Genomic DNA, 15,928 nt, shown 5'->3' on the forward strand with positions numbered 1-15,928 from the left:
ATTCAACTACTTCGATGAATTTCACTTCCAGTAGTTTCTTAACCTCATCATGAACTTTCAACTCTCATTCTGTTTTAAGTTTTTGGAGTTTTTGCTTCTTCGGCTTGATGTCAGGGATTAAAGGTAATTTGTGTTGGACAATATCCTCGCTCAATCCCGGTATGTCGTCGTAAGACCAAGCAAAAACCTCTTTAAACTCTTTTAGAAAGGTGATTAATTCTTCGCGCTCCTCAGGAGATAAAATTTTGTTAATTCGTATTTCCCGAATTAAGGATTCATCACCTATATTTACGGAATTTCCTCTTCAAGTGGTTTAGCTCGGCAACTCTCCTCTTGTTGAATCATATGTTTGATTTCAAAGGGAGTTTCGTCGGCTTCCTCATTAGAGGGGGAGTCTTGATTGTTATTATTAGTTACTTGATCAGGTTTAGAAGCAGAATCAGTAGAAGAGACAAGTACAGGAATATACACAAAAGAGTCTTTTATTTCATTAGAATGAATGATTACATCAGATGACTCGCCCACATCAGGCGTTACAGACTCTAAAACAGGATGAAAAAATAAGTCGACATCAGTATCGACACAACCCGAAATATGCACAGACGAAGATTCAATGAAGACGTCCTCAAACTCGGACTCGACGCCACCAGGGACAGACTCGTCACCCACTCCAGAGGTAGACCCGACCTCTACAGTACCTGCATCAAAAGAAAAGTTAGAAATGACAGACTCTGGGACGGACTCAGAAACTGAAACAAATTTCGAAACGACTGACTTTTTGAAGGGACTGGACTATACTAAAAGACTATTTGGGATATAACCTGTGAGGTCCAGTTATCCAAAGGTCCCTCGGCTGGAGTGATACAGTTCTGTGGGTTCACAAAAGGTGCGTCTCTCCCAATTACAGCAATGACTGGTGCCTCAACTTGAAACAGGGAATCTAGGAGTTCTGGCTCGAAGTTCTCAACCCAGTCTGAGTCTGGTTCCTCTGTCATTACTGCCTCTGCAATCCGTTTACTATAAAAATCGGCTGGCAGCTCATCTGCGAAGAAGTTCTCAAGACCCGGCAGCTTTGTCCCATTCTCATCATACCATGGCTCTGAAAAACCGTAATAAGGGCAATCAGCTCCCTCTTTTCGGAATCTGCCATTCATGATCGTACTGAACGGTCCCATCGGAAATTCCAAACCCCTGCGGCGGCATTCAGCCCACTTCAGCATGTAAACTCTCATTTCTTGCATCTCCTTGCGAGTTGGCTTGTATCCCAACCCAAACAATCCGTCAGATGCTTTCAACTCTGGCCGCTCAGTCGGACCTTGCATATTCTTTCCCAGACCAGCCCCTGGGATATATCCAAATCGGCGAATCATCTTGACTACCCGAGTATTGGTGCTAGAGAGAAACATAATTTCTTCACTCATAGCTTCTTTCATGGTGATAGCTGAAACTTCCACCGAAAATCCCGTCAAACTAACATCTCTTGTGTTTTCAGTAACAAACTCCTGAGATATTTGTCCGACTTCCGGCTCGGGATCTCCCTTGACTGTGATCACTCGGTTGTTTCGAATGAATTTCAGTTTTTGGTGAAGCGTGGAAGGAATAACTCCAACCTTGTGCAGCCAAGGTCTGCCAAGTAAAGACAGAAAGAAGTTTTAATGTCCAACACCTGAAATTCAATGTCAAAGGTTTCCCCTCCGATGACAATCTCAGTAGCTAATGTTCCGATAACATCCCTTCGAGTACCATCATATGCTAGTATACCTTGCTCAGACGGTATGAAGTCTTCAGGCCCAAACCCCAGAGTAGTGGCAGTGCTCAAAGGACACACGTTCAGAGCTGATCCATTGTCTACTAGCACCTCCGATACTTTCTTCTGGTTGCAAAGCAGGGTAATCTTGAGAGGACGAGTATGGTCCTTCTAACAGCAAATCCTCATCTGAGAAAGATAAAGCTTTTGAAGCTTTGGCCACGGCTACCAGACCGACCAACTTGTCTGGAGTAATCTCAACTGATACTTGGGACGAATTCAACTCACGAAGCACAACCTGTCTGTGTTTCGGGGATGCCATCAGTAAGCCCCAGATAGAAACATTAGCTTGGGTTTTCTTAAGCTGATTCAGCAAGTTATCTTCTTCTTCATCAAGTTTCTGCTTTTGCTTCTGATGGTCAACCCCTCTTGCAACCTCAGCGGGATTTTCAACTCTGAGCTCGGCTAGTTTGAAAACTCGTCCACCACGTGTGACGTGGCGGAGCTCATCACATTGATCATTCAAGAGCAACAGATCTTCATCATCTATCTTAAGGATGTATGGGGTTTGCATCTCTTCTTCCTCATCATCGCTCATCCTCAAGACATATAGAGCGTCGCTTTCTTTCTTTTCATCCTCACACTGGAGAATGTAGGATTGGTTTGATGGCCCAGCCACATCAAGGTCATTCCAAGATAAGACATATGGCTCTTTCAATCCTGTCCACTCATCTTCTTCTTCAAATTTCCAAACATAATTTTCCTCAGATTCAATTGCGCATATGAAGGAAGCAGGATCGATGACAGACTCTTCAACGCAAATGACATTGACTGAAGGTGGAGGCGGCATTGCATGTGTTGGAAGGGGGTTTCTGGTTACATTTGGCAGTTCAATTGCCAGCTCCTTCCTGTCGATCATGTTCTGTATTTGGTGTTTCAAAGCTAAACACCTATCAGTGATATGGCCCGTGTTGCGGTGATAATCACAAAATTGATCCTCTCTCCAGGATCTCGGCAACGAATTGGGCAGAGGCTTAATGTCAGGCAGCTTGATCTTCCTGTCCTTCAACATCTTCTTCAAAGCTACGGACAAAGAATATGGGAGGGGATCAAAGTGACGAGGAGGTTTCTGCTCCATCGACGGCCTTCTCACTTCAGTAATTGCCCTGGGTGGTGGCCTGACATAATTGCAATTATGTACTTCTTTTGGCGCCATCACAGGTCGCTTCCCCTCTCTGACATCAGATGAAATTCTTGATCTTAGGCCCTTAGCCAATGCGTCTTCTATCTGAGTCCCGGTTTTAATGAGATGGTTGAAATCAAGGAAATACTGAATAGCCATGTGATGATATATTGCGGTGACAGATTTTTCACCACAATTTTGATTTGTTCCTCATCTGAAAGACGATGAGTCATCTGCGCAGCTTTCCTTCTCCATCTGCGGATGAAGGAAGTAAAGATTTCATTATGGCCCTGCTTCAAAGCCTTGAGATCTCTCTTGGTCACGTCGATCCCTTCCTCCATGGAGAATTGCTCGACGAACCTATTGGCGATATCTTCTAGGGTTCTGATCTCCTCGGTTTTTAAACTCAAAAACCTCTTCTTGGCGGTTCCAACTAAGGATCAGGGAAATAGGAGAGAAATCTGCTCTGGAAACAAACCATGCTGCTGCAGAAGGGGAATTACTGACTTCAAATGACTTCTGGGACAGCCTGTCCCATCATATTTGTCTAGGTCAGGTACTTTGAACCCTGGAGGTAGAACAACACCCGAAGCTATCATGAAGTCAGACATGTTTAACTTCTTAGGACCTTGAAATCTCATATTTTCCACATCCTGGGTAAGCTTGTCTAGTTTGTCTGCTATCCCTTTACTCTTATCAGATTGATCAAGATGTGGAGGACAATTTTCTTCTGCATATTGCTCATATTCAAAATCATCCTCAACATTCAAAACAGCAGGCCTGGCCATCGCAGGAGGGGGAGGTATAATTGAAGGGTGCTGAGCTACATGCTTTTTAGAGGTAGACTCCCTGTCATTTTTCAAACGCGTTATCTCCTCATTCATGTTATTCATTTGTAGGAGCATAGCCTTCATCATCTCACTCATCTCTGCCAAAGCACTTCCAAATTCAGCCATCTGTTCAGGAGTAAATTGGACGGGCGAAGGGATTTCCTGGAGATTGGAGAAAGGTAATGCATGGGAGGTAAAAGAAATTGGTGAGGAAGAAAATCGACTCAGCCTGGAATCAGCGGACTGACGGGACCAGGTTGATTTTAAAACAAGGGTTTTCTTAGGAGCAATGGCTGCTCAATCAAGAATCCTGTTATGGAAATATAAACACTAGATTAAAAATTTGATAATCGAGATAAACTATTTTGATCAAATAGTGACAAAAGAAACAGAAACACACTTTCATTAATAAGTTCGAATCGCGATTACCATGGACAGAAATATTAATCTCTGATCACAACGGGATAAGCAGACTGATAATAATGCTAAATGCAGAAATCCAAATAACAAAACATAATATGGATCTTCAAGGCTCCTCAATCCGAGCTCTCTTGCTTGTGGGCTCTTCTGGTAACTCCTTCCGTTGGACTTTAGATAATAGAGCAAATCTCTTATCTGTAACCTTGTTTCCCCAAGCAGCTACAATAGACTTTATGAGACCGGGAGTAAGCTTTTCGCAAGGAGGAGGGGTTACAAATCCAGGAGGACATGGATTTCCCGTGATCTGGTAAAGCAAACGAGTGGGTGCATAAAATGTTGACTTTTCCAAACCCATAAGATATACAAATGGATGCGGGTAGCTGCTAGTGATAACGTGTAACCATGAATGACTCACCCAGTGAAATTGATCATTCTCCACGTGCTGCAACCAATTACGCCACTCATCAATGGATTGGGGTTTATTGGCCATGGGTTGCCACGAAAGGTGATCCTTGAGGGTGTACTGAAGGGAGCTCCGCGGCCGAAGGTTGGTGAGTTTTTCACAAAGCCACAAATAAAGCAGTTTGACACACCCATGGAAATTATCCTTAACTTCTCGCCGAGCAATAAGATCCAGCCCAGAGAAGGTTTCCGCTAGCATGATTGGGACAGGAATCCTTCCTTCGTTAATTTGATCGACTACACTCAGTAAGGTCACAGGGGCAATACTGGAGTCTTCACGGATAACGTGACGTGCAAGGACACCAAAGATTAAGGCACTGCGTCGATAATTTTGAAAACGGGAATCCGTAGGATCAACGCTTTTAGAAAAACGCTCAATGAGGTCATCGAATTGAATGCACGTGTCCTTGAAATAGGGCATAGCATCAACAGTTTTGTTCTCGAAAAGCTTACAGAAAAGAGTACGAGGAGACGTTATACTCGAAGGTTGGATCCAGAGTCCCTCAGGTGGGAGTTCTAATAGGGCGCACCAATCCTCGAATATAGGACAGATTTCAAAGGGACCAAACTGAAAAACATGAAGAATAGGATCCCAGAGTCTTGAAGAAATTGCCAATTCACACCGGATGCGCTCAAATGATTAAACGTGCTGATGAACCTGTCAGCCATACTCCACTCTGTACGCTCACGAGGGAGAGCTCAAATTGATTCACTTATCCAGTTCCTCATCACCTTGTTCGACATGATTTAACCTAATCACAGATAGGATAAGATCAGAAAAGAGTGAAGATGATCCTGAATAACGAAATAATAGGGATAAACTTGACCGATCATATGGGAAGGATACAACTGGTGACACTGATTTTGTTCATCAATAATCATAGACTTTCGAATAGATCAAAAAGGTAGACCACGGCCACAAAATGACAGAAGTAGGTCATAGACTGGATCTCAAATCTGATGATGAACACTGACAACTTTATGATCAAGAGGATCGATAATGATAGATCATGGTCACAGAGATAGCGGACAAACCATCAAGCACATCTAAGACAGAGCATGTAAATAGCAAAATCTAACCCAATGAGTAATATCCATACACAGCATGGATCTATGGCACATCAAAAGAAAGGGTACACAGTTGAAGGGTAATATACATATATGACATGGATATGTGTACACAACACAAATGAACTCACGATCAAAGGGAAATGAATAGATCATGGCCACGAGAGTGACGAGTATAGACCACTAATTAGGTGACTCTGAAAGAATGTACATATGATTGATTAAACCAGGAATCCCTCACTAGAAAAGAGGGTTCTAATCTAACCAACCGACAAAACTAAATATACAGAAGAGATTCGTATAATCATGAAGACAAAATGACAGATATAGTCCCAACAAAGGTAGAAGAAATACTATCGATTGCATCAAAGGAGTGCAAATAGGATGAATCAGACCTGGAATACCTACTGCAAAAGGGGGCCTGATCTGAACGACCGACTCGACAAATAGGGTATGTACAAGAAGATGGCAAAACCGTACATCGACTCAACGAGTAACACAGGTACAAAGGAACAACACCACTGTACACTCAGGAGACAAAACATAGACCATGATCAGGATGAAGACCAGAGAAAATGATTAACCATTTTGAAGACTGAAGAATGAAACTATGTAGCTGATAGTTAGACTAGAAAATTCTATTGACAGACAGACCCTGGTCTAACAGGTTAGCACAAAGACCGATCAGGACAATAGGGAATCAGGGACTCGACCATGGCCATGAAAGGAGATGAACGAAAGTCATTGGCCAAACCCACAACTGAAAGAACAAGCAATCTCTAACTGATGATAATAGATCAAGAAATCTCACGGACATAAACCTAAGATACTGGAATAATCATATGATAAAATGTCACAGGGTAGATTATGACCTAGGTGACGACTAAGTAAGAGCAATGGCCACCAATCAGGTCTGAAGGAATGCACGACTGCGAAAGATACAGAAATCTAATCTAGGAGACAGGTCCTAATCTAAGAATAGATATAATACATGCACGTATATATATACATACATACCCTAACCAGGGACACCAGCCCTAACCTGATCTAGCGAAGCCAAGAAAATCTTGACTCAAAAGTGTTTGTGAGTGTACTAGATAATGCGATGGGTAATCAAGGTGTGACTTACCCTTCTACACCTCATGGGTAGGATGACTTCTATCCTAGGCTCACATATGCTGGTCGCACATGTTCGTCCTATATGAGTACATATATATATATTGTCCTAGCAAGAGTTTCCTAATTTTGGTTGTAAAGGGAGCAACTAATATATATATACATAATATAATGAAATAAAAGTAGGGCCCAGGCATTTCTGCAGGGTACTATGCTTATGACCATACCCTTGATGTATAACGCCAGCACACCCAGCATTATACAGAGTATGTTCATTGGTCATCGGCTGCTGTAGAACACCAGCACACCCAGTGTCTACGGCTGCAGCTCTGGCGCATAGCTTGGAAATAGATACAACAGCACCAGCAGGGTAATGACATCCCATCTGGCACGCACTGTATCTATCCCATGGAGCCCATAATAATAAAATCAATAAAAGAAAAATGAAAATAAAATGATGTATGTTGTGCAGTGTGTGATTCCCTTGTTTTAAACACCTATTTGGTGCCCCTGGATCCTAAGCGATTGAATTCCCATTTATAATGATTTTAGCCCAAAATTCCTCAAAGTTAGTAACAAATGGCATTTTAACAGAGTTAGGCAATATCTCGAAAGAATTTCCCCAGCAGAGTCGCCAGCCTGTGGACCCCGATTCCAGAGAGGCGAGAGGGATGAGCCCCACACGAGTGTCTCAGGATCATCCACGTGAATGGAGAGCTCTACCAAGGAACTCTCGAAAGAAGTGCCCCTCACAGTATGAGTAGCGATAAAAGGTCAGATACCTCTCGATTCGGGGACTAGCCCAGATTCGAGGCATACCTTAAACAAAGAAGAGTCGCCATCAAAGGAAGTGGGCCCTAGATCCCATACTATGCTCTGTTGCAACGGATAACCAGAGATATAAAAGAAGGTTCGTGCCTGGTTACGAATTTGGAAGGTCTGAAGAGCACCTCGTCCGCCCAAGTGCAAGCACCTGGTCTCTTATGCCATTTATTATTGATTTTGAAGAGTTTTGGGCGAAAGTCATGTGAAATGGGAACATATATCTCCGAGAAGACGTCTATCTAATCATACATGTCTCGGAGATGATTAATAAGCACACATAAAAGAAAATGAAACAAGTGCCGCCTAAGAATAGCTAGGTTATGAATGTCATACCTAATTGGTGTCTAAATTCTGGTGTGCAAACACATGCATGCTACAGCTAAAGGTATAGGATCTGTACATGAAAGTAAGAAAACACAGCAAAACATACAACACAAATCAACTCTATACATGACTGGACAATACAAATCCTAAAACTCTAATGCAGGACTTGACTCGGACCAAGATGGCCGTCCATCCCAGCTGCTCTACGTATCCCGGCCTCGGGAAGAATCGGAGTCAACGTAGTTCGATGACCTATTCTAAACTACAATGCCTAACCATCTAAAACCGCTATCCTAGACTCGATCCACTAGACTAGACTGATTTTTAAAGCTTTTTGTACAATTACTTAAGTTCATGTGAATTGTAATTTTTAGGACTCTCTATATGCCCTAACTAATGCAAGTTGATTAGCCTTAAGCTAATGCAGGTGGGCCCTACATCCTAAGTGTAACTAGGCTGTGCATCGTAATGAAAATCATGGGCTGTCTATATACTTCCTAGTCTAGCCATCAGTTCGACTAAATGTCTAACCGATCAACTCGAGGCCTCCTAACTCTAGGGACACTCACACGACAGGACACACCATATCAATACAAATCAGGATAGCCCCCTAACTCTAAAACACCCCAACTATCTAGGACAGACTCCTAACTCTAGGGGTTGAAAAGGTTTTGAAGATTTTTGTATTTTTTGGAATGTTTGAAATGTTTATTTTTAAAGGTTTGGATGGACCTGGGATGTGGATCCCAAGCTGCACTACGTACCTCGTGGAAGAGGATCAAGCCAACGTAGTTCAGAATAGAATTTCCTAACTACTCCAAATGACTCAAGATTTTTTAGATTTTTGGTTTTTCAGATGTTTTTTATGCTTTTGACACAAGAGGACAGAATTCTATCATCATAAGGGTAAGACAGACTTCTGATATCCCGTAAAGGTTGAACAACATCTTATGCTTTGCGGGAGAATGAACAGAATAACAACTCTGCAAGGGTTGGACAGCATCCAATACCTTGCAGGAGCGGATAAAAATCACATGATTTGATGAGAGGTTGGAAAGAATCCTAACCCCTATGATGATAGGACTAACTCCTGAAAGAAGGACCGACTCTCTAGCTAAGGACAGACTCCTATGCTAATGGAAAATACATTCTTGCTAAGGATAGACTCCTATGTTAGTGCTTCTGAGAAAGGCTCTAATGAGACATGATGTGTCTCCTAAAACAAAAGGATAAGTAGGACTAATGAGACAAAGCCTGTCTCCAAAGGGTTTGAATTTCTACCGAGACATAGCTTGTCCCCAAAAAGGGTGTGGCTCCAGCTAGCGCCATCATTGCCTTTGCAATGAGAGGGACCTAAGGTTTAAGGAATGTATATCTAAAATACTTGGGCAAGTCTTTTAAATAAGAGAGGAGAGTGCTACTTGGACTAAGCAAATCCTCTAATGATGGGCTTGGGCTAGCGCATTCATCACCCTTGCGATGGGGGAAGTTAATGAATGACTCAAGAAAAAAATCCAAAAGACTATGTTAGTCTTTACAAAAAGGAAAAGGGAAGAGGGATTGTTATAAGGACCGAGCAAGTCCCCTAAATGATGGGCTTAGGATGACTCCTTCATCGCCCTTGCAAACAAAGACATAACTACGAGACTAAACAAGTCTAAAAAAAAAATGATAATAATGAAGCTTAGTGAACCAGAATAAAATGGAAGCTATAGAAACAACATTTAAGTTGGAAAAATGAAATGAATGTTAAAGTAATAGAGTGCACACTAAAGAAATGAAACACAATATAAGAATATGAAATGTAATATCAGAGTACTAAAATAAAGTCTAAAATCATAAAAAAAAGTAAATGATATCGACTATGAGATGCCTTCATAGAATATGTATGACATTTTTATATCTAATGAACTGCTAGAAAGATTTTGCAATTCTCACAATTCTCATTAGTCCATTGAATACTACTCCAAGGTTCTTTACAAGCCTTCCCAAAACGTAATTGTGCTAACACTATTTTCAAATAGGGAACTAGACTAATTCAGTGCAAGTATCCAAACATGACTACACAAAGCTATTATAATAAGAATTGTTTGATACTACTCATGGAACAGAAAGAAATTCAAAATATTCATGGATATAAAAATGACATTTACAGCTTCCATAAAAGATACATTCCAAGGCAATATTAGCTAGAATAGTGGTCAAGCACTATCATGCATCATTTGAATACTGACAGTAAGGACTGTAAAGTCAAAATGAAAGAGTATGAATTGACTACTTTCCTACAAACACATAGTCCTAATACACCTTGAAAGCTAAATATCAATGTGAAATTCAGGCTGAAAATGAAACTCTGTCGTACACTTCTCTATGATACAATATCTAAACATCCAAGGATAAATTTCTAGACATCACCAAGTTGTTTAACTAGAACTCATTTTGATTTAGGTTCAAAAATAATTCAAGCTAATGAAATGGAAACCCAAGAACCTATTTGTCTCATAAAACGAATTTGAAATTTAGATGAATGGCACATATATTGACCCAATGCCACACTTAAGATATTGCAGCCCTGATTTTCAGATTGAGACAACAAACACCCTACTCAATAAAACAAGCCTATTCATGAATCCATTTCCTTCCAAAGATAGACAAGCCTGTACCATTTTGTTTTGAAAGGGAAAATCCAAGCAAATCTCTTATCATAAACTTTGCTATGATGCTTATAAAAATGGCCAAATACAATTTAAATGTTATTCTATGAAAATCAAGTAAGTAAAAGAATATAATTAAACTAGCATCATTTGTATAACAATCTGATAGCAAGAAAACATAATCCTAATTTATTTGCTCTTCGAACTCAATAGACATTATCTAAAGTCTAAGACTAGATAAATGAACTATGGGTAACTAAAAAAAAACTTGGAACACTCATAAAACAGAGTAAAATATTGAATTTGGTGTTTCCACTAAGGTAAAACATGTGCACTACAATCGTTCAAACAGCAGCTCCCATATGACATCAGTCCATCTTGTATTCTATTATTTCAGTATTGAAATTGCATAAGGAAACCACTTTCATCCTTCGGCACACAGGAATAAATCAAATGAATTGTTTTTATGCTCACATGTTAACAGGGCATGAAATAACTAATAAAAATAATATCATTCATATTTATGTGACAATGTAGTATTTATGAAAATATCAAGACATGGCTGAGTACATATACAAGAGATTTAAATTTGAATTTGGGCAACAAATGTGTAATAGATGTGCAACAGATGTGCAATTCGAATTTAGGCAACAGATGTGCAACAGACGTGCAACAGATGACAACTGATATGTAACAGATGTGCAACCGATGGCAACTGATGTACAACTGATGTGCAACAGATGGCAACTGATATGCAACAGATGTGCAACCGATGGCAACTGATGAGCAACAGATTGTAGACACCCCCATTTTGCTACGCTTTAAAAAGTGAAAGATTCGGTAGTATCATCGAGTCTTGAGTCCGTATTGAGCATTAGATTAGGCATATATGCATTTTAGGGTAGATTTCACCTCATTATGGGAGTTTTGAAGTTGATTCGTGATCCTGGAGGTCTCTAGGGGGTTCATTTGGCCTCTGGAAGATGAAAGTTTAAGTTTCCGAGCAAATGAAAAAACCTGCTATTTTTAGAATTCTCAGGGTTTTCCTCATTTTTGCCTATTTTGCACTGCAGGGGTATTTTGGTCACTCCCGATGCGTCTCGTTTGACCCCCGAGTTATAGTTGAGAAATCTTGAGTGATTTTAGAAATTTTGAAAAAGCTGATCTTTTTAGAAACTCACGAGGCTTCCACATTTTTATCATCTTATGGATATTTCAATCATTTCTCATATGTCCAAAACCATCTTGAGGGTACGGTTGATGGATTAGGAGTAATTTCGTAAGATTTGGGACACCTGCTAAATTTAGATCTCTCAATATTTTCTCTTAGTCTTGCACTTCGGGGGTATTTTAGACATTTCCAAGCATATCATATTTAGTCCCTAAGTTGTATCTAAGAAATCTTGAGTCCGTTTATAAATTTTCGAAAATCTGCTATTTTTAGAATTTCTCAAGGTTTTCCATAGTCTCGCCAAATTCTAGCACCTCGGGGTAATTTGGTCTTTTCCTGTGTAATTCTTTTGATCCCCGAAATATGTCTGAGAGATTATTAATGATTTCCTGAATTTTGGAAAAACTGCTAAATTTAGAATTTCTCAGGAGTTTCGCTTAATTTGGAAATTCTAAGTGTTGAGGGCATTTTTGGTATTTTCAGGGGATACCAAATGATCCTGTTTAATATTGCTCACCGAAAGGACCCAATTTTAAAAGTTTCTATTTTTGAAGTTTGACCACAAAGACTTTCCATTTTTAATTTTTCCCTTTAAGGGTGAACCAATCTGAGGGTATTTTTGTCGCATTTGGATGTCTAACAGTCAAATAGGGGCATTTTGGTCCGAAAAGTTGTTTTCCAAAAAAGATGGTCCGATCATGTGTGAGGGATGCACCATAAATGTCAAATGGGTTGGGTCCATATATAGAATGTTGAATTTAGATAGATTTTATTGACTTTTTACGGAAAAACCCGAAACCCGTGTGAAATGGCCCATTGGGCTAAAGCCCGCAAAGATGGAGCTCATGTGGGTTCACCCATATGGGTCAACCACCATGGTGGGCGGCCCACATGGTTGACCCACATGAGTTGAGCACCCAACCTTGATGAAGTCACAATGGTGACATCATATTTGTTAAAAGAAAAATAAAAAGAATAAAAAATGAAAAGAAGAAAGAAGGAAAAGAGGAATGATTGCTTAAAAAAGTTTTCTTCCAAAGAAGTAATGTGGAATGAGAATAGCATGTCTTGATTGACAAGAAATTAAGATTGGAATCAAATCCAATTTGGAAATAAGAAAGAAAGAAAACAAGAGAAAAAAATTGGAAACAAGCCAAAAAGGGAGCTCTCATATTGGAAATTACTATTTCTCTCTTAACCCTAGCTTTTTTGTATAAAAATCAAAGCAAACAATGCTAGAAAGGATTGGAAAAAATCCAAATTCTTCCTTTTTCTCTCTCCTCCCAAGAAAAAAAAAATTTCTCTCTTTAAGTGTGATCTCTCTCTCAATTGTTCTTCACAAAAGAAATTCTTGAATTCCTTCTTCTTCTCCAAGGCATCACACAATCAAGAATTATTTGAGTGTTCTTTCTACCTTTTTTTAGCTTATAAAAGGGTTGGACAAATCGTATATCTTGGATCACCAACCCTAGAGATAAGGATCGCGATCAACGGTAAGGATTCCTCATCTTTGTGAAGTAGAAAAAGCATGCTAGGGTTTTAATTTTGATGGATCAAATCAATGAGTTTTTCTTTGAAATTCTAGTATGTTATAATATAGATTATGAGTTTTCAAAATCCAAAATTTGATCCAAAAATTAATTTTCCTCCATTTAAAAATGGTTTTCTTTTGTTTTTATTCAATATGGATTTAAATTAGATTATCAAAGCAAGTGTTTGAAAACATGGTTCTTTTTAAAAAATGATATTTTCTGAGTTTTATATAAAATACAAAACTACTGGAAACTTAATTTTCAACCGCGGTTCAGCCGTTTTATTTTTCATTCTATTTTTCAAAGAATAACCCCGAAAAGGGTTATTTCTTGATGAATGGAGCCAAAAGTATATCAAATCATGTCCAAATTTAGTGAAAGTTTGTTTCCAGTAGTTTTACAAGGTTTTTAGATCACCCAAAAATTTTCATATTTTTTGGAGTTTATTTAATCTGATTATTAATTATTTTAAATTTCGGCTATTTTTAATAAATACCAAATCGTTTCAAAAGTTGATGAAACTTTCTAGAATTAAAGCATAATAATAAATGGAAGTTTTCATTGAAAAATATTTTAAAACACATATGGTTTTTACTGTTTTCTAATCGCTTCCCCATTTTACGTGCCATAATTCATTTTCTTATTAATTTAATATATTTTCAAAATTTTTCTTTACAAACCAGTAACTTTGGTTACTGGAATATTAGAGAAATATTTTCAATTAATTTTGCAAAGATTTGATAAGGTTTTACAATTTATTTTAATAAACGGGTTTTAACGCTTAGGAAACAAATTGATCTCTTATATTTAAAAACCAATTTTATGGAGGAGATTTAAGTTTTAAGTTTTGAAATTTTGATAATAAATTCTATAATCTATTATATATCTACTGAAATTTTTCACTTGATTTTAGGATACCATTAGGTTTGCTTTTTAAGTAATTCTTTGGTTTCATCTTATGTTTGTGTGAATTTAAATGGGCATCAAATCGTCATAAAAATCCATGAAAGTCATACAGTAGTCTAATTTCATCATTATCTTTATACTTGAAGAGTTTAAGTTGATTTGAAATTGATATACTATAGGTTACTGTGTTAATCTATAATCTGATTTGAATTTTGAAAAATCGGACATTGATATCTAATCTTAATGATAATTCATGCAAATTTTTCAGTAAGATTTATTCATTTATATCTTTATTCTGTAAACGTTTGGAGTAATTTAAAGGTGATATGATATAGGTTACTGTGTTAATCTATAATCTGATTTGGATTTTGCAAAATCTGGAATTGATATCAAATCTTAATGATAATTCATGAAAGTTTTCCAGTGAGCTACAATCATCCATATCTTGTTACTGGAAAAGTTTCAACTGATTTAGAGTTCGATTGCTTAGGGTTACTGTCTATTCCTAGCAATCTGGTCTTAATGATATTAAATAACAATTTAATAGCAAATCAATACAAAAGTCGGTAAAAATCTCCAAAAAACCTTATCTTTTCATCATAAATTCAATCTCTAACTTTTTGAAACAGAAACCTTAGGGTTCATAGATTGCCTTTGTAAATTGGCTATGCTGTGACAATTTAACTGCTGAGATCGTAACCATAATCATATACTAATTGCGATCGATCCAACATAATTGGAGTGCGTAAATTATATGATGATATTGGCTCCGAGGTCTACTGTCCACGAAAATCCTGAGAAATATGCCAGGCAATAAGATACTATAATTTACATGCTAAATTATACAAGGGTTAAGAGCACGATTCCCTTCCATGGTTGTGATTCGAGGTCGAAACTTGCGAACCATAGAGCCTTTGGTATTCCTTAGATGTTTAGGAATAAAAAATCTTCAGAAATTGAAAATCATCAAATTCAACAAATTGAACTCACTCACTCCATGTCTTTCGGAACCGTTGGATTGCGGTTTCCATCGCAGGAACCATTAGAGCCCCATTTAGGAACACTTGTGTCATGTTGTGTCCTAAGTTTTAGGGAGTCCTAGAGTTAGGAGTCTAGCCTCATTACGGGCGTTTGCTATGGATAGCAACCGTGCCATAGATCTAGTTACACTAGTCACCTTATTTTTCCCCTAGGACAAACCTAGTTACCTAGGATGTAGGTTAACCTGCATTAGTCTAAGGGACGTCTTGCACTTAGATAGGACCATATAGCATCTTAAATGAAGTCCTAGGATAATAAAATCTTCAACTTGAATTAAATAATTTCTCTTAAAACTGTTGAAACAGTCAATCCAGTCTAGATCGGTGTCCTAAATGAGTTAGGCATAAGTGGCTTAGTTCAGGTGCACCGAACTACGATCGACTCTGATCCCAGTGAAGCTTGGGTACGTAGGCAGCTTGGTTGCTTGATGGCATACCAATCCCGAGTCGGCTCCACACATAAATGATGGGGTTTTATACATTAATCCTTAAATTAAAAGTAATTAAATCACTTAGGACTTTCCATGAAATTAGAATTTTAGGAGAACTTTCACTTAGATTGAATTCAAACAAATTAAGAAAATCAAGATACACATTTAGGAATTACACTGAAATTAGATCTTAGGATGCATGTCATGTAGTTCGCACAT

General features: G+C 38.5%; 1 protein-coding gene across 1 annotated transcript; it reads right to left on the reverse strand.

Annotated features, from left to right (window-relative positions):
* Positions 1-466: 466 nt before the first annotated feature.
* LOC143891925 (uncharacterized) lies at positions 467-6,916 on the reverse strand. Its single transcript, XM_077396419.1, has 2 exons — positions 822-6,916; positions 467-698 (listed from the first exon to the last, which is right to left on the reverse strand). The coding sequence occupies exon 1, from the start codon at positions 3,087-3,089 to the stop codon at positions 1,785-1,787; it is 1,305 nt and encodes a 434-aa protein (XP_077252534.1). The 5' UTR covers positions 3,090-6,916; the 3' UTR covers positions 467-698; positions 822-1,784.
* Between the last annotated feature and the right edge of the window lie 9,012 nt (positions 6,917-15,928).

The sequence above is a fragment of the Tasmannia lanceolata genome, unplaced genomic scaffold (assembly GCF_043159265.1).
Source record: "Tasmannia lanceolata isolate RefF3 unplaced genomic scaffold, GAP_Taslan_0.1 ptg000015l, whole genome shotgun sequence".
Lineage (NCBI taxonomy): Eukaryota > Viridiplantae > Streptophyta > Magnoliopsida > Canellales > Winteraceae > Tasmannia > Tasmannia lanceolata.